Source organism: Aplysia californica, unplaced genomic scaffold, assembly GCF_000002075.1.
Source record: "Aplysia californica isolate F4 #8 unplaced genomic scaffold, AplCal3.0 scaffold00407, whole genome shotgun sequence".
Lineage (NCBI taxonomy): Eukaryota > Metazoa > Mollusca > Gastropoda > Aplysiida > Aplysiidae > Aplysia > Aplysia californica.
Window position 1 is genome coordinate 87,583 of NW_004797677.1, and position 23,714 is coordinate 111,296.

General features: G+C 40.7%; 1 protein-coding gene across 1 annotated transcript; it reads right to left on the reverse strand.

Moving 5' to 3' along the window:
- Nucleotides 1-15,189: 15,189 nt before the first annotated feature.
- On the reverse strand, nt 15,190-20,511 carry LOC101860911. Its single transcript, XM_005104168.3, has one exon. The coding sequence runs from the start codon at nt 20,373-20,375 to the stop codon at nt 15,303-15,305; it is 5,073 nt and encodes a 1,690-aa protein (XP_005104225.2). The 5' UTR covers nt 20,376-20,511; the 3' UTR covers nt 15,190-15,302.
- Between the last annotated feature and the right edge of the window lie 3,203 nt (nt 20,512-23,714).

Genomic DNA, 23,714 nt, shown 5'->3' on the forward strand with positions numbered 1-23,714 from the left:
TAGGGGGGGGATAGGGTAGGCCTATTGTTTTCTTTTTCTTCGAGAGACAACTTCCATACTTTTGATTTTGTAAAGAAACAGATTGTCCTCCAATATGCGAAACGTCACACATTTGCTGCAACTCGGAGCACGCACAATTATATCTAGATAACACACAAAACAGAATAGAAAAACAAAACAAAATATCAGAAACAAACATGTTATAGCCACTGAAAAGGTAAAAACTTAACCTTACTAAAAATATCAGATCTACGTACATTTTTATCTACAATTATTATAATTCTGGTGGCGCCAATCTTGGCGTCGCTTTTTCGAAAAAATCACACTCTCTTCAGGCCTCCCAGTCTATAATCAGACGAAGGCAGCACTCACTGTTCTTTAATTATGAGCATAGCAAAAGAGCCGGACTCCTCGTGCTTTACTAGCTAAATTAAGAATTTATGACGTAATAGTTTTCGAAGTCTTCTTAGTATTGTTTAACATGCTCCAGAATTGAATTGAGTCGTTACTTTCCAATTCCACTCATGTGAGCACCTGCTCTTCGGCTTTGGTTCCAGTCTGCACGAATTAACATAACGCTACCACAGAAACAAAGTTCTATCTGCACAGTAGGCTAGCTAGTTTTGAGAAATTTGACGTCAAAGATTTTGAGTTTCAAATCATGTCAATCTTTTTCGAACGCAATTCTTTGAATATCTTGATAACAACTCCAAATAACACTACGATTTTGATACAGAAGATAAAACGTTTCTGGCCTCATGGTCTAAGTAACTAAAAAACAGCCAAAAATGTCACACAAAACTTTATATTAGACTTTGTGTTGGTGCAACAGCATTGCAGACGGGACATGGGCAGAAACAACAAGATCAGAGAACTGGTGGGAACAACACCTGTCCACCACTACATCCGAAGGGAAACAATCAGGTGGTTTGGACATCTCACACGTATGGCACCTAATCAGCTTGCCAATAAAACCTACTACGGGGAAGTATCGGGGTACAAAGCGAAGGGAAGACCAAGAAAAACCTGAATCCAGCGTGTGAAGGATACCGTGAGAACATTTAAAATATCCCACCCAACCAGGTCATCAAACTTGCTAGAGACAGGAAGCTCTTTCTCCCCTCGACGCCCTAGAGGTACAAGAGGGCGGATAAAGTAACTCCCCCCCCCCCCCGGGGCAGCGCCACTGACTGAAGTGTCTTTAGGCCGTTCCCAAAGGGGGGGGGGGGCTTTTCTAGTTCATGCACAGTAGACTTGTAAATGGGCTGATTCATCCCTGTCACGCTCATAACTGTGCCTAATATACAACAGGGAACTGCTGCTTTTTCTTTCCTAATCCTTACTATAGTCACTTTCCCTCTACTTCTTTTGTATGTTTGTCATACTCTTGTAACCCGCTATTTCCAGGGTGCCTTGGATGTCGAAACAGACCTTGTGCTGTTGAAGCTAGAGAGGTGAGCAGAGTAGATCTAAGCCTGATTCCCTGTAAAGACTTCTCTGTTGACATCCACCTCTTGGCGCTCATATGACCTTATGCAGTTGCGAGTGCCGTAAAACCCTCTACTATAGAAAAGGATAAAGTAAAGTAAGTAAGTAAGTAAAGCAGCAGCATTGAAGAGAAATGGTGGTCACAGGGGTGTATCCTTGAGCAACACAATATTACGATAACCCTGGCTCAAAATCAGGGCGGACGCTGCAAAGTAGATACCAACAATGATGTGTGGATGGTCTCGTCTGTTTGAAATATCGTGTTTTGTTCATGCATTTATGTTTTAACCTGTCCCCGGGGTTTTATGCACCCTGCATAATTTAGCAAAATTTGATCATTTTTCTTAATCATCTTTTGTTAAAATTAACAGAATCGCATAATTTCACATGTTTGGGCTAAGTTTGCATAATTTCTGAATTTGTTTTTTGCATAAAACCACGGGGACAGTTTAACTCTCAGTGAACGGCGTGCCTGCTCAGCTGGCTCACAGTATTATGTGGGAGGTTATAGGGTGCTCTGGTGTGGTTTGCTCCTTCTTTCCTATGAAACATCTATCGTCCTTATCTCTCCTCTTTTTTGTGTTTGTGACTCGCTTGTAGCATCTCTAATCTTCGGCATTTATATGACCTTATTGTTTTGTAAGAGCCGTAGAACTCATATATACTAAAATATCTCGGCATCCTTCAGTTGTTTACATTCATTTATAACAAACATCCACTACCAAACCTCAGAAAATATATCTTATCTGTTATCAGCAGACTGTATGTTTCTAGTTTGGATCATTCCCTCCCACTCAGTTTGGTGTTACTTTTATGTAAATAGATTAAACTTAAGCGAAGTAATACAGAAGTTTGTGATAATAGAACCTTGGGTGACAAAATAGGTTGCACACAATAGAGAAAAACTTTAATAGTTTCCGTATCTTAAGAGTTAACGTTTAAAAAAAATTTAATTAATGTACGTTATTGTAAAATAAATTTCCTGAAGGAACCAAGTGGAAATTCTCGATAAAATGGATTATCTTTATTTAGTGGATTATATTCAAAAGAAGTTAAAGCAAGACTGTCATCAATTAATTTAAAAATTGCGACGTATACGTGGTGTTAGTCAGATACAATACACGATGATATATCATATTATGTGTTTTATAGCCTTCAGCTCAAGGTTGTCGTGAATAAGGCAAGTAGGAGGTAGTTTAACCCTATCCGTACGCCCTGGGGGTCATTTTGTACCCCTGGGGTTGTATTCTTCACATGTTAGAATACTTCTAGTACGAAGATCTCTTTGAAACTTTCAGTATTTCTCAAAAATCATGTTTGACAGACTGCTGTGCAAAGCGTACGAATAGGATTAACGAGTAAATTTCCTCTTTGGAAAGTGGTGGTACAAAGTTCCCCACTTCGTATGGATCATCATGATTCGGTGTCTTGCCGACTGGTGTTGGCGATCATGGACCTCCAGTTCACTCTGTCTTGCGTTGCAGTAATGGCGTCTGTTGTTCTTGCTGCTCTTTGCCATGTTGTCAACTTGTCCAGTATCTTTTCCCTTTGTCTGCCTCTGCCTCTCTTTCCATCAAACTTGCCTGTTGTTACAATATTCTCCAATGCTTCTTTCCGTATTGTGTGTCCGAAGAAAGTTGCCTGTCGCTTTCTTATATTCGTCATAAGCTGTCCTCTGCAATTTGCTTCAACCAAGACTTTTTTTTATTTGTTTTTCTAGCTATCCATGGGATACGTAGCCTGTTCCTTATGAACCACAACTCTGTCACCACAATTGTTCTTTCCAGCTGTTTATTGATTGTCCATGCTTCGCACCCATATGATAGGATTGGCTCGATGTAACTTTTCACTACTCTTTTTCTCGTTTCCAGTGACATATTGATGTTTGTGAGTCTCTGTTTCATTTTTTGGAAGGTTGCTTTTGCTTGGCAAATGCGGCTTTTAATTTCGGTGTGAAATCTCCTATCTCATGATATAATGGTCCCCAAATATTTAAAATATTGCACTTGCTTGTGAAGGTGGCATAATTGATTTTGATATTGTACGTTGGGGTTGGAGTTTTTCTGCTTATCACCATCGTTTCGGTTTTCTTGATGTTTCGGCTTGCTGTCACTCTCTTGTACGATGACATTTAATAGATTATGTAGGTGTTCTTCATCTTCTGCTATTAGGACTGTGTCGTCTGCATATTGTTAATATTATGCCCCCCTCTCGAGATATATGGCATTTCTTCTATGTGTTTCATGATATTTTCACTATGCAGGGAGAACATGTCTGGAGAAAGTACATATCCCTATCTGACTCCTCTTTTAATCTGTATGTATTCGCTGATGTCGTTTTCTATTCTCAATGCAGCAGTTTGATTCCAGTACATGTTCTTGATAATCTTTAAGTCCCTCCCGTTAATATTGAGGACTTCCAGCATGTCGATGATCTTGTCGTGCCTAACTTTGCCGAATGCCTTGGTGTAGTCTATAAAACATAAATGAAGATCTTTCTGAATTTCTAGGGCACGTTCTATTGTTGTTCTGATGACATATATGGCATTTACAGTGCCTTTGCCTTAAAAAAACCCACATTGTTCTTGGGTAATTTCTGGGAGAATTTTATTTCGTATTCTCATTATAATTATTCTGAGTAGTATTTTTGTTATGTGGCTCATGAAGCTGATGGTACGATGCGTTTCACATTCGTTTGTATTAGGTTTCTTTGATAGAGCTATGAAGATTGATTTCGACAAGTCTGATGGAATATATCGAGAGTCAAACATGCTGTTAAGAAGTTTTGTCAGTGTGGTGGTTCCAAAGTTGGATACAACAGTAAAACACGACGTACGAATAGGGTTTAAATGATCTCAAAAAGTATAGTCCAGCAGCGGCTCACGTTGTGAAGTGAGCCCCATGAACTGACCAGTACTCCCCCCTTCTATGTCCCCTACGAGATAAAACAGCAAGAGATAGTTATTTTTCAAAAAAATATTGATAAATTATATTATAATATTTCAAAAGGTAGAGTTGAAATATGTGCAGCCTCCAGAATGATCTTGTGGCAATGGGGGCATACTCTGGAGTTTATTTTAAAAGACAGTATGTCCAGTTTCGTGAAATGTTCATGGGAGAGCCACACACACACAGAGAGAGAGAGAGAGAGAGAGAGAGAGAGAGAGAGAGAGAGAGAGAGAGAGAGAGAGAGAGAGAGAGAGAGAGAGAGAGAGAGGGGGGGGGGGGAGGTGCACGAGGGTACGAAAAAAAATCCTACCTCAAGCAAACATATGATTAAATACAAAACAAATAATAATGACGAAAAAGAAAATCAGCAAGGGATGTGGGGACGTGGCAGCGCATAGAACAACTTAGATAAGAAGACCAACGGTGTTGAAGATAAAGACAACGGGGGAAAAGAAACAAAAATTCCACAGTGACAGACGGAGCATACGGCGCAATTAAGCTTAACAAAGATTTCTAAAAGTGTTGTAATCTCATTGGTATATTTTTAGAAAGTTTTTTTTTTTTACGTACTTATCAACTTAGTTTAGATCTAGTAAGCGTTTTATTGCAATGTATTGCCGAAGATTGTAAGCAGTGTTACTAGAGAATAGCATAAAAAAGAAAAGAAAGAGGAGAGAAAATACGATACCATATGGTACACTGTCTTGAAAGCAAAAGGTTATATAAATGCTTGCCTCCTTTCCGGCATGGGTGCTTGAAAGTGAAAGAGGCCGCTGGCAGGTCCTACTTCTTAACTTTTCCTGTCGGTCTGTCCGTCTGTTTGTCTGTCCGTCTGTTTGTCTGTCTGTCTGTCTGTCTGTCTGTCTGTCTGTCTTACTTTTCCCCAGCACTAAATGACCATTGTTGTGTCGATGTACTTCTCTTTACAGAAACCAACCAACAAACAAAAAAACAAATCAAACGAGCAAACAAATCTCTTTACACTTCTAAACTACGGCCGACACCCTCTTCCTTCCTAAATTCTATTATAATTTTGTGAAAATTGCGCATCTATGGATTTTTGTAACATGCTCATGCACTAGTGTGTATGTGAGCGTACTCAGATGTGTGAGTGTGTACGTGTGTGTGTGTGTGTGTGTGTGTGTGTGTGTGTGTGAGAGAAAGTGTGTAAGTGTACGTGTGTGTGTGTGTGTGTGTGTGTGTGTGTGTGTGTGTGTGTGTGTGTGTGTGTGTGTGTGTGTGTGCGTGCGTGCGTGCGTGCGCGCCTGTGCCTATGTATGTGATTTTATTGTGTGTGTGTTGTGTACTTATTTGTCCACAAATGCCATATGTACGCACTTGGTTGTCAGAGACTCATCGTTTTTTCAGGTTTGGGTAGATCTAGGGCAGATGTCAGAAGTAGTCATATCAGATGCTTCGGTTCCATCCAAATCAAACTCCGCTATAAATAACCCAGGTTTTTACGTACCGAGCAAACAGTTCATGTTATGTGAGTCTTCTCAAGTGGAGGTGTCATATATATTTGAGCTTGTCAGGAACAAGGTATTTGCATCTGGGAATAACGTGGACTCGGCTTTGGTTTGACATGGGGTGATACCAAAAGGCCCTATTTTTCCACATATGTATAACAAAAATAAAAAAAATAAAATAAAGGACTTGCACGGAGTGACAATATCAAATTACAGGGCCCATGTGGTAGCCTACTCCAGGCCCACATGGGGCCCATCCATCTGATGTGGCTCGGTTGTCCTTTCTTCTCCAGTGCTGTTTGTCCTGTTTCCGTAAAGGAATTCAGAAATATTATGGTCTTCCGTTAATTGCCGTTAAAAAGAAATATTCTGTCAGTAAGAGTAGAAGGGCGGGGACAAAAAAATATCCAAACGGCGAATGGCTTATCAGCAGACGTCGTGGGACCGGATGCGTCTGTTACATTGTACTCTGGGAATTAGAGACATAGACCTAGAGCTAGACCTGTTGCTTATCTATAGGGTCCACCATCTTATCTGTTGACGTAGAGTGCTTTTTTAGCGGTACTAGCAAGGAAAAAAGGGATGAATTATTAATGATATTTTACTCAACCCCTCCCCCCCCCCCACCGAAAAAGGCTGGTTTGGGGGTTGGGACAGGGGTAGAGGTTGGGGTGGGGTGACTCAAGACTATGTACGTAACCATGACATGTCTTATTTATAAATATATAAAGTGCTCTTCTGTAAGCTTCGTAGACGGGCAATTGTCTGTATTCTTGAACGGATGCTCTTTTAAAAATCTCATTCCATCTTTCGTGTTCTCATATAATATGGACTACTGTTACCCTTACCCTCTCTTTGCAACCCTTCCGAACACCGCCAACTTGAAACTACAACAGCTACAGTGTTTTGCTTTCAAAATAATTTTTTTTAATGGTGAAAAGGTATGGCTTTAATGCCCCTATCAACACTGTTAGATTTTTTAAGAGGCAGGACCACCGAGTTTAACGTCCATCTCAGAAAAGACCGAGCCAAGAGTGAAATGTAGGTAAAGTGTCTTTCAAAGACACAATGTCGGGCCGACATGAGTTTCGAATCCCCGGATCCGCAATCTCACAATTGCGAGTCCGGTAGCCTTACCACTAAGTCTAAGGCTTTGCTTTCAAAACCAAGCCGCAAGAACCGTGTCTATTGAGAGTGACTGATAAATGAGCATAATAATACCATCCCTATTCTGTCCCGTCGTTTTACGCAAGAAAAATTCTGAAATTATGCAAGCTGAGTCCAAAAATGTGAAATTTTACGATTCTGTTAATTTTAACAAAGAATGATAAAGAAAAATAATCAGAAATTAAGCAACAAAATGATCAAATTTTGCTAAATTATGCGGGGTGCATAAAACCACGGGGACCGCCTATTCTATTTTTTTTCTTATTTAAATTTTTTAAAAAGACCGAAAGAAAATAAAAACCTCCATTGGATACCAACAACAGCTAGAAAATTACTTTCACTGATACTGTCCTTCCCTATAGCCTAAATAATAGATTTATTAACAATAAAGCCCTATAGGACTTAAGCTACCTCTTGCATGTTCCACAGAGATCTCTAAGATCAGTAAGTAAAGTGTGTAGGTTTAACGCCCCTATCAACACTACTAGCTGTTATCTAAGAGGCAGGACCTTCGAATTTAACGGCTGTCTCCGTAAGTACAGAGCCTTAAAACCCCAACTAAACGTCTGGAGTCCAAGAAAGCCTGGTCGGGAATTCGAACCAATGCCACAGCTCCGTAGTGACAGTAGTCCAGCATGATACCAACTGAGCTAGCCTGGAGCGCGCTCTCTAGGATCAGAAGGTCATTCTCTTATCAGATCACCTGGGAAGGGAGGTTAAAATAATAAACTTGATGGGAAGTAGTAATCTCATCTAGCTCCATCTATCTGGGACTCTCTCCACTCGCACAACACTAAATTTTGTGCGTGTAAGTGTTTTACGGCGCTCGCAATTGCATCCAACAGCATTTGGAGTATACAAAGTCTGGGCAAAACTTTAAATTCCCTTTTAAAATAAATACTACGTAAAATGCCATCTCACAAAAGGTGTAACTGGTCTGTCTTTCTTACTGACTGTCCTCTTAATATGTTTTTAATGCGAAGGGTACATCATCATCACTAGCATCTATTGTATAGCAGCTAGGCGCTTCGCTGTCGCAAGCAAAAGACCGAGTTCGATTCCCGAGCGGGAAGAAAATTTTTATCGAGTTTTGGGGATGTTGTAAGTCCCTACATGCATCTCGCTCAGCGCTGGTTGACTCTGACAGGCAGGGTCGAAGTTAGCCTTTTTTAAAAATTGATCTAAATTGTGTCAATTTGGGGGGGGGGGGGGGGGGGTAAAAATACCTGAATATTATTAAAAGGAAAAAAAAAGGAAATACAAAAACTGAGAGCGGTATGAATGTCTGCTTATGTGTTGGCGTCAAGGCCAAGGCCACACACTATATATACTTCTTGGCACCGTAATCTACGAGTTTATGACAGATTTTTCACTTTTCTCTCGTATTCTTGAATCATTCCATTCAAGGATAAAAAATAATGCAAATGCTCTAAAAGGAAAAAAAACCCCCAAAAAACAGCAAACTTATAAAGTCTCTAGCTACGAGTTTAGACTGATTTTTCACTTCTTTTTTCTCGTATTCTTAAGTCATTCCATTCAAGGATAAAAATATAATATATAATATTTAGTTTCCTGAATCATTGTTAGTTACGTTTTCACCGAAATAACAACTGGCGCAAAACCAATTTAAATAGCTTTGTATGCACGTTCATGAACATTTATTTAAGGCGTTTTGTAAAGTGCCTAGAGCTATATATTATATATTGTACACTGTAGGCCTACAGAAGTAGGCGGCATAGAAATATTTTCTTTCTGGATGTGTTGTTGTTGTTCTTCTTTTCTTTCTTCTTCTCCTTCTCCTTCTTTCTCTTCTTCTTCTTCTTCTTCTTCTTCTTCTTCTTCTTCTTCTTCTTCTTCTTCTTTACCATGAACACCATGATACCACACACACATGAACATTATAGTATTATACGAGTACTAAGCACAATAACACAGAAAGAAACAAGACCAAAAAAAGAAACGGACTTGACTTCAACTGTATTGTCAAACTGACATAGAATATCATTAAATGGGTCACAAAAAAGATGTCCCAAACTACAGATGAAAACTGGAAAGTGACTGAGGTAAAAACTTGTAAATATTTTGGTTTTCTACAAAAAGAACAATATCAAAAACGCAGCAGTATTCAACTCTTTAAAATATTTAAACGTATACACATAATATATACTTTGATGCAAAAGTAATTAAAAAAAAAAAAATATATAGATATATATTATGTTGGTCAACATTTACAGAGAACACTATACATCATACTGGAATAAAATGCACACCGGGAGAGAAAAAAAAACAACAATGCAAAGCGCATCTTTAAAATCGCGTCTTTTAGCTGTCCCCGTGGTTTTATGCACCCCGCATAAAATTTAGCAAAATTTGATCATTTTTTGCATAATTTCTGATTGTTTTCCTTTATCATTCTTTGTTTAAAAAATAGAATCGCTTAATTTCACATTTTTGGGCTCAGTTCGCATAATTTCATAATTTTTCTTGCATAAAACGACGGGGACAGTTTTAGGAGTGCAGTTATTTCTGCCTTCTTACTCAGAGGCCAGCAACTAACAGTCACGTAGACAATTAAAACAGTACCAGTTTCTGAACAAAAGATGCACAATATGTGGAGATGATGAAATATCTAATGGGGCTCTTAAAATAAAATACAGCGGATTCCACTTGAATAGAAAACCTTGGGAAGGCAGGAATTTATTTGGATTAGCCGTGTTTTCTGTTAAGAGAGATTGCTCAAATAGAAACATTTTTTTTAAAGAAAGGGGGGGGGGGGGGCTTTATATTTTCTTTTGGTGTAAAGCTGTTTTCAGATTGACCCTGCTCAGTTATAGTACAGCAGACTCCACTGTATGTTTCAACTAAAAGTATTGGCCACTGCCTGTCAACACATCATGAGCACAACCAATGCACATGCACAAAGGGAACAAAGAAAAATGTCAATTCAATTTAAAAAATAAATAAAAGTAATAATAATAATGATATTATAATGATAATGATAATAATAATAATAATAATAATTTATAATGATAATAATAATAATAATAATATTTATAAATAATAATAAGGCTGTTCAAAAAGTTTTGCCTTCTCATCAATAACTTCTAAACTATTCAAGATATCTTCATGAAATTTGTACACAATTGACTTTCAATATGTATATTCTCAAACTCATAAAACAGAATTATGCTACGATGTCACACCTTTATGCTATTGCTGTTTATATCAAGGATGCTAGGATACATAGTCACCGAGAAAATGGCATCCATCAGACCTATGAATGTGCGCTTAAAGCAAAGAGCTGTTATTGAGTTCTTTACTGCAGAGGGATCTGAACCCATTGATATTCACAAGCGAATGAAGCTTGTCTATGGTGAAGCATGTGTAGATGTAAGTACTGTTCGAAAATGGGCAAAGGAGTTCGCTGAAACCAGTCCACCAGAGACAGTTTTGCATGACCAAGCTCATTGTGGTCGTCCCAACTCTGCCAGTGATGTTCAACACTAGGAGAGAGAGGATGAGATCATCCAAGCAAACCGGCGGATCAAAGTAAGAGATGTCAGTGAAATGCTAAAGATTTCTGTAGGGAGTGCACAGTATATCATCCATGATGTGTTGGGTTACAGGAAAGTGTGTGCATGGTGGGTTCCCCACATGTTGTCACCCGAGCGGAAATTGAACAAGTAATAAAGAAATTGAAAGTTAGTGATGAACTCCTGGCTCATTATACTGATGAAGGCGAAGCTTTCTTACGCTGTATAATCACAGGAGACGAGACTTGGGTACACCATTCATTATGACCCAGAGAACAATTTAAAAGACAATCGAAAGAATACAGGCACACTGGTTCACCTAGCCCAAAGAAGTTCAAAGTTGTTGCATCTGCAAAGACAGTGCTTATGACAGTGTTTTGGGACTGCGATGGTCTGATTCATATATGGAATTTTTGGAGCAGGGTTACAGGGTTCCACTATCAACTCTGAATGATAGATAGAGACCCTGAGAAAATCTAGAGCACGGCTGTCACGAGTGCGGCCCGGAAAAAAATGCAATTTTTAACCAAGACAACGCCCGTCCACACACGAGTCGACAAACTCAAGATGCTATGAAAAGTCTCAGACTTCAAGAGACCTTACCTCACCCATCATACAGTCCAGACCTTGCTCCATCTGACTTTTAAAAAATCTTTTTCCTAAGTTGAAGGAGTACCTCAAAGGAAAACGTTTTGCAGATGACGATGAAGTCCAAGGAGATGTGCGTCGTTGGTTCAAAAGAAAACCACATTAATTTTTCGCCGACGGCAAGCGACAACTTATTCGACGTTGGCGGATCTGCCTCGACAAAGAAGGCGACTATGTTGAAAAGTAAAGGTGCTGTCATGTAACAGACATCCTAAGCTTTCATTTGGTGTATAACTTTTGTATGTAGCATCAGTAATAAAGAAATTTTGAACTTGGAGGCAAAATTTTTTTAACGACCCTCGTAATAATAATTATAATAGTAACAAATTGTAATACTACATGCAGATATGACGATTTTTTTTTTTTGAAGTGAGCAAATGATGGCAGATACATGTGAGTGGGCCTAGTGAAAGGTACCAAAAGTCGGATTTTGATCATTTCGAGTTACAGGTTGCACCTTATAGGAAATTCAATGCTGAAAACAGGGATCTTAGAATTTTTTAGATCTCAAGTAGTTTTTTGAGATATTGCACATTTTGCGACGTTGGGTATAAAGATAGAATTTTGAGAAAATGAATGAGATTATAAGTCTAACAAATGTGAGAACACGTACAAACTTTTAAAAAAAACAACGATTTTTTAAATTATTTATTAATGGAAAATTCATGTCCAATTTGGCATTCAGTTGACATCAATATCATGAAGGGAATCCAATGGTAAAACATAACGGGGAAGAGAAAACGTGCTTCAAGAATAGATTTCAACACCTTTTAAAGGCAGTTTCCATTATTGGTAGGCCTATTAATTATACCCTACCCTCAAAATAATTCAAAATAAAACATATAGAACTCAAATCAATGAAAACCCTTTCAGCACATAGTAGGAAAATGGTGGATCTACCATTTTTTAAATGGAAACCCATTTTGGTCAAAAACGTGATTTTTGTCATTATCAACCTGTAGCTCAAAACGGTCTGGCGACTTTTGGTACCTTTCTCTAGGTGCACACACACATTATAACAGACCTACATGCTCTCCCAAACTCGATGATCATAGGGAAAACAATTGCCCAGTAAACTGGGCTGACTCATTCACCCCGGTGTGACTAGGGCATTTCAAAGGGGGAAAGTAATGTTCTGATTATAATCTAATTAATTTTTGTGTGTGGATATTATAGGTGAATTTAAGTAATTTAGAAGATTTGAAATTCAAATCCAAAAGCGTGATTACTTTAGGGTGTACTGGTATCTACATTTTTTTAAAAATTCCTTGGCGATCACCGACTTTAAGACACCCTGTACATTATAGTTATAACAATACTTCAATGCCTCTCCATTCATCACAAGATTTACAAAATAACTCCACTGTGGCAAAAGTACAGCCCACTCTAGAGTTCTGAGTTTGAAAAAAACAAATCGACACAAAACTAGTCATTTCGTGTCAGCAAAAAATCACAACAGAAAAACCTCACACAACAGAGGGGAAGTAAATGGATTACAAAATAGACTAGTTCAAAGATTATAGAAACTGGGTGGAGCTCTAATTTTATCTCTTCTTCAAAGAAATATTTCCACTTCTTAGCCAATCAATCAACCCGTAAGAGTTCAAAATTCAAACTTGTTAAGTTTGTTAAGTACTGTTCAGTGCAAGCAAGGGATAAAACACATTCAAAGTTTGAACTGCTTTACATTAATAAGGTCACAAATAATACTGGCTCAATAGAAAACATAATAACAGTTTTATACAATATGATATTAAGGCATACTTTTTGCCCCAAAATGGAATGTTGTTTTTACAGTACAATATAATAAGTACCGAGAACCTTGAGCATTTCCTTGCCAGGAAAATATTTTTTCTAAAACACGGTTCTCATGTATACAAAGGACTAAAATCTGAAAAGGCACAATGGCTGGCAGGTCGTATGTACTTCAAATTTGACATGTGTATATATATAAATATTATATATTCATGTACAATAGTACAAAGAACAAAGTGCAAAGGCATGTAAACAAGAAGGTACACTTACACACGAAAACCCAGGCCAGCACTTTCCAACCTGGGCGACATCGCCTACTGGAGGAAGATCTGGACGATTTGGTGGGCAGTAGGGATCCCCCGGGTAGTGACTGGGGCTATTTAACGCTATCCGTACGCCATGTTTTACTATCGTATCCATACGACGTGGCGAACTCTATGCCCCCATTTTCCAAAGAGGAAATTTACTCGTTAATCCGATCCGTACGCTTTGCATAGCAGTCTGTCAAAATTGCTTTTTGAGAAATACAGAAAGTTTCAAAGAGATCTTCGTACTAGAAGTATTCTAAAATGTGAAAAATACAACCCCGGGGGTACAAAATGACCCCAGGCAGGGCATACGCATAGGGTTAATATCCTGCTTAGAAATACATATAGGTCTAGAAGGGCGGTATGAAAATGTTTGTGTTTTTTAAAGGTGGCAAAAGTGGTGCTGACTATAAAAAGGTTCCCAAGCACTGACCTAAACCTTTGAGTACTGATTAGCAGATTCTGAGTTTTTGAGTAAAGCGAAGCACATTAAACATGATAAATATCAAGTCATTATGTACAGGGGGGGGGGGGGGTACATAGGCAGAAACAACAGAGGGAAAGAAAAGACTTCAACATATCAGTAGTGCCCACCAAAAATCCATTTCAAAAGATTCAATGGTGATGAAAAATTATTGTACCAGTACACACTCATTTCATACACTCTGGACCTGTTTTGTTCTATAGCCTTACAGCTGTAGAGCACTCTTAAGAAAAAAAAGTTGTCAATTGGTGACAACTTGCCATCTGATAATGTACCACTGTTTGTTGAACCATTTCAGGGGAAAAAAAATCAGCAGCAACAAAGGGGCGCCACCCTAAAGACTTGTTTCTATCACGTAATTATAAAGAATCTCTTTAAAAAGCTGCTTGATCAAAAGCAAAAATCTTATGGCGGAGTTCAGTACGATATATCCATATTTTGGATTCGTAACCTGTTTTGAACCACCTACAGTGAAGTATGTTAACACAAAACTCCAACAGTAAGAGTGAATGCAGCAGCAGAAATCAATACTGTCCAAATTGTCCAAGATCTCATATTGTTGAGTAAATAACAATAGTCCCGTGACGATGGGCTCCCATTGTTTGTTCCTCACTAATGCTTTATCATCTTCAAGGTAAGTAACAAAATTAGCCCCCATGCCTCTCTTTTAAACGGTGGAAGTAACCCATGACGTCTTGAAATCCAAGATATGCACCCATTGCCAATGAGAAAAGTCGATGTATTGGATAGCTAGACTGCTTGGACAGTGTCATTATAATACAACCCCCCCCCCCCCCCCCCCGCAACGTGGGGTTTGTGGGAAGTCGTCATTAGTAGATGTGGTTGTCTTGGACAGGTGGCCATTACAGCAGGTTCCACTGTACATGTTTCGGGGAATTTTGTTGTTGACCATGTGAAGCACCTGTGCTACAATGGTGATGAGAATGCAGCACCTGATAAGAGAGTCCAGCGTAAGTAGGTGGATGTCCTCCAAACAGTGCTGGGTCTATTGAGGAAGAACAGGGGCCCTCGACATTTCAAATCTATGAACCTGAAAACTGCTGCTGGCGTAGAACATGGAGAACTAGGGGAACTAGAACTGAGGTCGGAACCTGACAGCAGCTCATGACCACTTTTCATGATTGTTCTACAAGCTCTTCTCATGTCATGAGAAGAGCTTGTAGAACAATCATTAAAAGTGTTCCATATGATAAACAACTGCACATATTCATTTTCAGTATCTTAGGCAGTAATGGTACTATTATGATATTTTTCATCTACCAAACACGGAGACCACAAAAAACTTTCTTCTTCTTTTCTCCCTCTTTTCACTCACTCACTCTCTCTCTCTCTTTCTCTCTCTCCCTCTTTTTCTCTCTCTCTCTCTCTCTCTCTCTTGCCCCTCTCTGATTCTCTCTCTTGCCCCTCTGTTTCTTTCCCTTTCATTCAGTGCATTCTATCTCAAACTCTGACATTTATATCTGGAATCAATGAAGTGACACTCAATCCCTGACCTCTTGTTGACACTTTTTGCTACGCATGTGAGTTTTGTTGTGAGTGCCCATGTGTATTTTGAGGTGTGCCGGTTTCGCAAACCTCTGTGAGCAGACGGAGCACTGGTGCGGCAAGTCCTCACCGTGCGTCCGCATGTGTCGACGCAGAGAGGAAGAGCTCGACAGTACGGCTTTGCACACACGACAAGGCCACTGCTGCTTGTCCCCCGAGTGCACCGTTCGGATGTGCTTCTCCAGAGTAGCCGAAGCCAGAAAGGCTTTCCCGCAAGAATGGCAAACAAAGTCTTTCTGCGTCCCGTGAAACAGAGTATGCGTTTTGAGAGCTTGAGAGTGGGCAAACTTTGCACCGCAGGTGTTGCAGGTGTAGGGTTTTTCTCCCGTGTGTGTCCTCATGTGAACCTGCAAGTTGGCTTTTTGAGTGAAGGAAGAACCGCACACCTCGCAGGTGAATGGTTTCTGACCAGTGTGGATCATCATGTGCTTCTTTAAGTTGGACTGCCTGGTAAACTCAGAGCCACAGACCTCGCATTTAGCCATCTGTTTCCCTTTCTTATGGGTCAACTTATGACGTTCGAAGGCCAAAGCGAAGGTGAAGGACGCCTCACATTTATCACACTGGAAAGACTCTCTTTTATTGTGCACCTTCACGTGGCTTTTGAGACTAGCTATGCTGGAGAATTTCTTCTCACAAGACGAACAACTAAACTGGTTACTGCCGTCACCTTTTTCTTGTCCTTGAGATGTTGGATCCAACGTGGGACTGCCATCGGGATGTGACTTATGGCTTTGCTTCATGTGAAGTTTTAAATTCTCTTTGCGCATGTACGAGGCATCACATTCTGTACATTTGTGCAGACGTTCACCAGAGTGAGAGCTGAGATGTGCCTTCAAAGAGGACAACTGTGTGAAAGTAGCTTGGCACTGCGAGCACTGATGAGGCCGGTGACGGTCCGAGTGAGTCAACTCATGTCTAGTCAGCTGGTTCCTCTGGCTGAAGCAGGAGCCGCACTCGGAGCAGATGAACGCCGCGTTTGTCTCCCCTTCAGTATGTCGTTCTGTCACATGCTGCCGCAGGCTGTCCTTGTCTCCAAATGTTTGCCCACAACTGCCGCAGACAAAAACCTCCTTCTCTACAACACTGCCTTTAACGTGAGCACAAGCGTATTCACTCACCTCACAACTGTCTGGAGCCTTTTTGTCTTTGGCTTCGTCACTTTGGACCATATAATGATTGTCTGATGAAGAATTTTCCGTACCTCTTTCAACTATTTGAACAGTATGCAACTCATATGGTCTAGTCTCCGAGGCAGGATTACACGCCGTTCTGTTCTCTGACAAATTATCAAATATCCTGTTTTCCCGGCCAGGTGTTCTATTTTCTAAGACAATATCAGATATTCTGTCTTCCTCACCTTTACCAAAACTAGTATTTTTCACATTACTACTAGATACTCTACTTCTCACAGCATTCCCAGATGCTTTATTTTCTACAGCTGCACAAGGAGTTCTGTTCACAATTTGATCAGAAGTATGAACAAAGTTAGCATCTGATGCTCTATTTTCAACGGTTTCATCATCAACAAGATTCGCCATTGGGATAATGCAGTCAGGGACCTGTTGTGTAATAGATGTGTAGTCACTTCCTCTGATATTTTCACTTTCTGGCATAAACTCATCAAGTGATCTTTTTACATTATAATCTTTCCTCTCATTTCTGAGTCTGTCGTTGGCCGCAGACAGACTTACAAACTGTTTAGGGTTTGTCTGAATAACAGAAAACTTCTGAGAACGGTTTTCTCGTTGGGCAGGGGCAAGCTGAAGGAGTTCTCTCCCTTCTTTCATTTCATCAGCAGCAGCAGAAAGTGACCATGCCAGATCTTTGTCCAGGAACCCCGGAGTGTTATAAACAGCACCAGGAAGGGCGGACTGACCAGGCAAATTATCAAGTTGACGTATCCCGGGAAGGCCATCAGTCTGAGTACCGTGAGTCAATGACCGTGCCTCCATCCCACTAAGGCAATCAACACTTCTGTCTCGTGGCACCGACGTCAGCTCTAACCCTTGTTCATGACTGTTGCCACCAGCACAGCCGGCTAAAGCTGGTTCTTGCTCACAACGACTGCCCTCGTAAACGTGACCGGAGACCTTCAGCCTGTCCAGACCGTGGCACAGGAAGGTGGAGAAGCCACTGACCCCCATGCCACTGACAGAAGATACTGGACACTCACTGACTGCTGGCTTTGGGTCTCCGCTTTCAGTAACTGTAGATTTCTTTTGTGGAAACTGCTGTAATTCGTTTCCTCCTCTTTTTTGATACTCGGCCATTAGTTGTTCGCTTTCACAGAGGATTTCATCCAGGGTGGGAAAACACTGGAGGTTGTCAGACATGACTGGAGGTGGGTTATGAGGCAATTTTTCTGCCTTAGTTGACAAATTTGAGGTTTCCATCATCTGCATAAAATTTTTCTCCCCATCATTCAAGGACACACCGGAGCTGTTCTGGTCGTAAGCCATGCCAAAGTGAGGCTGGGATTCTACAGCCATACTCATACCAAAGTTGTTGAAGTCTAACACTTGCCCAGCTTGATCACTTCCTCCACTACACATCTGCTGCTGCGAGGTAGAAGCACTTGAAGAAGGCACAGAGGGCATCAAAAGTTCAATTGCAGACTTGGAGAAGTTTTCATTGACAAAGGCGTAGCTTAGCTGGTCTCGATTAGGTGTATTCGTCTGAGAACTGCACGTGATATTTGATGAGACTGAAAATGCGTCTGTGCTGAGGGGCCCAACTTGAGGGAAGTGTTCTGCATTCCAAGCACTGGTGGTGTCTGCCTTACTCTCCCGGGCACTTTGCCAACAGGAAATGGACTTTGCACTATTCGCTGTATCTTGTGACTTTGTCACAACTGGTCTATTCCAGCTGGGGTCCTTAGAAACATGCAAAGTATCATATTTATAAAAACTAGCATCATCCCACTGATTCCCACCTGTGTTTTTGATACTCTTTCCCTTACTCTGGGGGTCCACTCTCTGCCAGCGGGAACCTCTCGAGACAGAATAGATCTCACATTTCGTGTCTGACGTGTGTGACAATGCAGAAACGTCCGTGCAGTGAGAGGAGCTAACAGCACCGTACGACACATTCCCTTGCTGTACCTGGCCTACTGGCCAATGATCATGGCCAAGAAGTTCCAGCAAAGAGCAAGAAGGCCTGTTCCCAGAATCCGGTGAATTAGAAACATTTCCAGCACCTTGTCCACAAAAAAGTTCATTGTTGGGTGGAGCGTACCTGTCAAGATGAACCTGTCTGTTCATTTGCGCTCCAACAGTTTCGTGAAATGAGGCTGGCTGACAGTACGGAGCAGGCCGCTGATTGATCTGTGAGTCTGTGCCAGTCAGCATCTGTGATGATACACGCAAGTCTGCCTCTTTACAGCTACCTGGTACATCAGAACGTGCGTTGTGGTGTGCACGAGCCTGACACGATGCCATTCTTATACTTTCTTCTCCAGGATCTGCCAACCCCCCTTGTACATTTGTAGAGGTTATTCCAGACTCCACACATTCTGTTGAGGGTGTTTGCTTTGCAGTGCAAGGGTTGACTTCCAGAGCACTTGAAACATAACATGACGCAACACTAGCACTGACAACGTTTACTGGCGGAAGAGAAAGCTGTTTGTTGAGATTCCCGTCTTGTGAACATACTGGTACCAACAGAACGGCAGCTGAAACAACTGCAGTCCCGACACCCTCTGCTGTCGATATCCCATGACTGTTCCCTGGGTGTGATGAGGAGTTTGGAACCAACGCGACAGCAGCATCACGGTCACTTTTCCCTTGCAAGGAAAGGAATGTCGGAGCAGGTAGGTTCAGAATCTGACCACTTTTTTCAGCTTCACTCACTTCTTCTGTTTCTATCCTTTCACACGAGACAGAACTCCGCGTCTCTCCTGCACCGACATCTTCCTTACTTAACCTACCGACGTTCCCCTCTCCACCCTGACAAGACTTGAGATGCTTCTGGAACGGTCCTGGCCAGGCAAAGGATGCACCACACGATGAACACGAGAAAGGACGTGCTTTAGAGTGAACACGACCATGCTTTGTCAGAGCCTGAGAATGGGCAAATTTCCTTCCGCAGATGTCACAAGAATAAGGACGATCCCCAGTATGAATCCTCATATGAATTTTCAGATTTCCAAAAAGAGAAAATGAACTGGAACAAATTTTACAAGAATACTGCTTGGTCTTTGTGTGACTCTCTTCATGTTTCTTTAGGAGCGATTTCAGCGGGAAGGCACGAGAGCAGAGGGAACAGCTAAACGGGGTGTCACCGAGGTGACGTTTTAGATGAACTCTCAGAGACGACACACACAAGAAAACAGCTCCGCACATGTCGCACAGGAGGGTCGCAGAACAAAACTTCTCTTTCTTATGAGCCTTCAGCTGTCTTGAAGTTTTAAAAACACTTCCGCATGAGCATTGGACCTCCTTTCTGTTCTCAGTTCCAGAGAGTGAAATCACTGCTACTTTATCCTTCAATTTGTCAGCAGTGTCAGTCGATTCAGATCTGTTCACAATACATTCCTGAGCTGCATTAGGAAATTTCGCAGATGGTCTTTTGTCCGGATTACATTGTAAGGCAACTTCTTCTATATAGTGTACACGCTCATGTCTTTTCAAATCTGATATTTTGGCAAAACGAGAGTCACAAACCTGGCAAACAAATGGCTTCTCCTCAGAATGAGTTTTCAAATGAGTCTTCAGGATGTTCGCATACTTAAAGCTTTCTCCACACGTTGTGCACTTGTAAGGACACTCTCCTGTATGCTTCCGTTCATGAACTTTCAAAGTTGCAGACTGTCGAAACGCCTGCCCGCATGTGGAGCATTTGTACGGCCTCTCTCCAGTGTGAGAGCGCTCATGTCGCTTCAGATCAGACGCTTTGGAGAAAGATGCCTCACACGTGGTACACACATGTGGACGAGCCGATGACTTCTGTTTCACTTTCTTCCCAACGAGCTCTCTGTCCCTCATTATGCTTGTCATCACGAGACACATCTCACAAAAGGTCGGGCTTATTTGTGGATAAAGAAACAAAGAATCTATAGGAACAAATCTCCCTTTCAGCCATAACAACAGCCTCAACAGTAGAGGAGTCTCTCACTGATGACGACAAGATGCGCGGATTTCTCATCCCTTCTTTCAGCAAAGGCAGTCTGCAAATAGAAAATTAAAAAAAAAAGACTACCAGAAAAGTGAACAGCAAATACTCTGTCAAAGAAGTGTGAGAAAATTAAATACAACTGACCCGGCTGAAAGCAAAAAAAAAAATGTTTTTAAAATCATGTTGCCAAAATTCTAGCAAATTGTCACTGTGGACTTTGGATACAATGAGCTTCTGTATTTTTTCAATGGTTATTATAAAGATTTAAAAAACAACAACTGCACAACCATAAGCCGCCTCTCCTCCCCAACCACCCCCTCCCCCACCCCTTCCCCCAATTCTCCCACCCAACTCTGCACACCACCATGAACATTTGAATTTGAAAACAAAACAATACGGAACAAATAAAAAAGAAATCAGAAAAAACCCAGACAGGGCCACAACACAAACAGACAAGGAGAATGTGAACTGTTGGTACAGTTATTGTGAAGGGAGGTAATTGCTCAATTACAACCCCCATATAAGCCATCTGGGTTATGTCCCCTCCTTCCTCTGTTAAAGTACTGGACAAAAATGTCATATGAAATCTTGGATTCAATGTGGACCATGGCTTTCCCCGACGACCTCATCATATTCGAGGGTCACAGCACATCACTGTATGTAATGCTGGGATTTTACACCAACAAAAAGTTATGAAGTCCCACTACTGCTTGAGAGCTAAAATCAAAACAAAACAAATCATCAAACGTGATAAAAGAAACAAAACATTGAGAAAAAAAGCATCATACCATGAAGACTTAAATACAATTAGGTATCACTTGAATAGCAATCCAGGTGGACAGGATATTATAACACAATTTACTCCTAGTCTGGTAGAATGAAATTTCAATGGTGTGTTCCTGAAGCCCCAACACTAAGTTCCCACAAACTGATTGTAACTGGTTTAAATAAATACTGATAGATTATATTTTTATGTTATGCAAGCAAGGCCGAGAAAAACAGACTGCTGATTTACACTATGGTCAGGGCTGCAGCTGCATCCAAACATTGTGTGACGTGCGATGCTGAAACAAGGAGTAGATTAAGCAAACGGATTCTTATATTTTATTCCCCTTTCTCTCCCCCCCCTCCTTTTTTCCCACCAGCTTGAGCAGAGATTTTGGCGTGTTTTTTTTCTCCCCTTTCATCAAAAGCGGCAAAGTAGTCTCTGCCTAAGATCCCATCGCATCTGATCCCGGTTTAAGACACCACTGTTTTTGAAAACATAATTTTTATCAAATTACTCAGAACACATTCTCCTAAAATCCTGCTCTGGAGGAGTTTTCTTCCAAATCCTGCTTTTCAGATAATAATTTACCAAAGAACAGGGCTTCCACGGCTGATCAACCAAGCCAATAATTCACAATTAAATTTTGTACAAGTCACTGCCTGAACTGTTGCACACGTCAATGGTCATCCACTCTATGCAATCACATCTCCTTTGTGAAAATCTCAATGATTTCACCCAGCAGGAGCATGCAGAGGTGTGAAATCTTTGACTCATTTGTTTTCTCCAAACATTGCACTTTTTCATTTAAATATTCAAGCCCTCCACTTGAACTGAAATGACACCACAATCTGAATGGGTAAGGCCTCCAAGGACTCATCATCATCAGTGCTTTTCTTTCCCTGACCATCAAACTTGTCTTTCAGCTTTGCACACAAATTTGCTATAGACATCATAATGGCACTTATTTATACTTGGGGGCTGTTCAGTGTCCAGTGCCTACTGTTTAGTGTGAATTGTAATTAATTAAAAATAGCAGAGTAGGCGCATTGGTCATTGGGCCTGTCTGATCACCTTTTTGCCTTAATTCAGGCCTGTGGTCATTTGTTGGCAGTGAGCCTGCCTTTCATTCTTCAAGAAGTATGTTCTCTAATTACTAGGCTCTAGGCCTAGAGTTAATTGGTTGATGTCGACACAATAGTCAATGATGCTATGACGTGAGCATGGAACTCATCCAGAGACGGAAAGCTACAATTTGGATAGAAGGTGAAGGCAGGAGCAAAGAACTCAAAGGCTGAGCTGGGGTTGACCTAGACCTTGAGACTCACATTTGGACAAAAGTGACGGTCACAATGGCATACACCTCAACGAATGTGATTGGGAGTGTCTACGTACGCAATTGCGTTCATCAACACATTTCTTGCTATTTATTATATGCACGCAATTAATTTCTTTCACCATCAACACATTTTTTTGCTACGTGCACACACAATTGCATGCAAGGTAACTTTGCTATGCATGCAATTCCTTGCCGTATGTGAGGATGTTGTTTCGATATTCGTCTTGGGTTTCGTTAAAGTAGGCCCTATCTATGTAAATTTCATTCTAATCATTATCATGTTAACAACCATTTGTCGTACAGTGTATTATAAATCTTGCATTGTTTTTAATGTTTGCTCAATAGATGGATTTATTTCCACAGGCTATGGACTTGTTCCTGTATTGCTGTTCATCTTACTAACATTGTTGACAGTTCTCTTCTAATCATGTAGTCAAATTATCTATTGGGGTCTTTTTAAAGTCAATCATGGATTTGAACCTTAATACGAATTACGAGTTAATTTCCCTCAAAATTATGTTTCCCCTTTTCTGTCGCATGCCTAAACGGGCTTCTGGGCCAGAGGATAAGAATTGATAAATCACCCCCCAGTCTTCACGCGTACATTATTCTTGAGACAAGAAGTTCAGAAACCTCCATGCAGCCAGTACAACTGTTCTTTTAATTAAATCAGACTTTTTGGATTCCTCATTTTCAGCCTCAGAAAATATAGAAAACATGAGGATGAATAGCAACATGATTAATGTAACTCTGGGTGGCTTTTCTTCAAATCACTCAATAATAGCCTTTCTTGTAGAGATTCAAAGTCCCATCTTCCAGTTTGGTATGACAGTTCGAACCAGACATTGTAGTGCGTGGCGTAAAGAGTAAAGACTCAACGTGCCTACACGATTGCGTGCGTATAGTATAGCAAACTATGAAACCTTGCATGAAATTGCGTTCGTATGGCAAAATTTGAATTTCTGTGCATGCGCATACTCAGCCCAAACAAAAATTACCTGTTGAAATAGAGGGGTAGGGCCTAGGCCTAGAATCTAGATCTAGCCTAGAAGGGCCACCTCTATTCTCACCCGGAGTGAGAATAGTGCAAGCGAGTATTGTGGCTATTCTCACCCGGTGCGCGTTCAC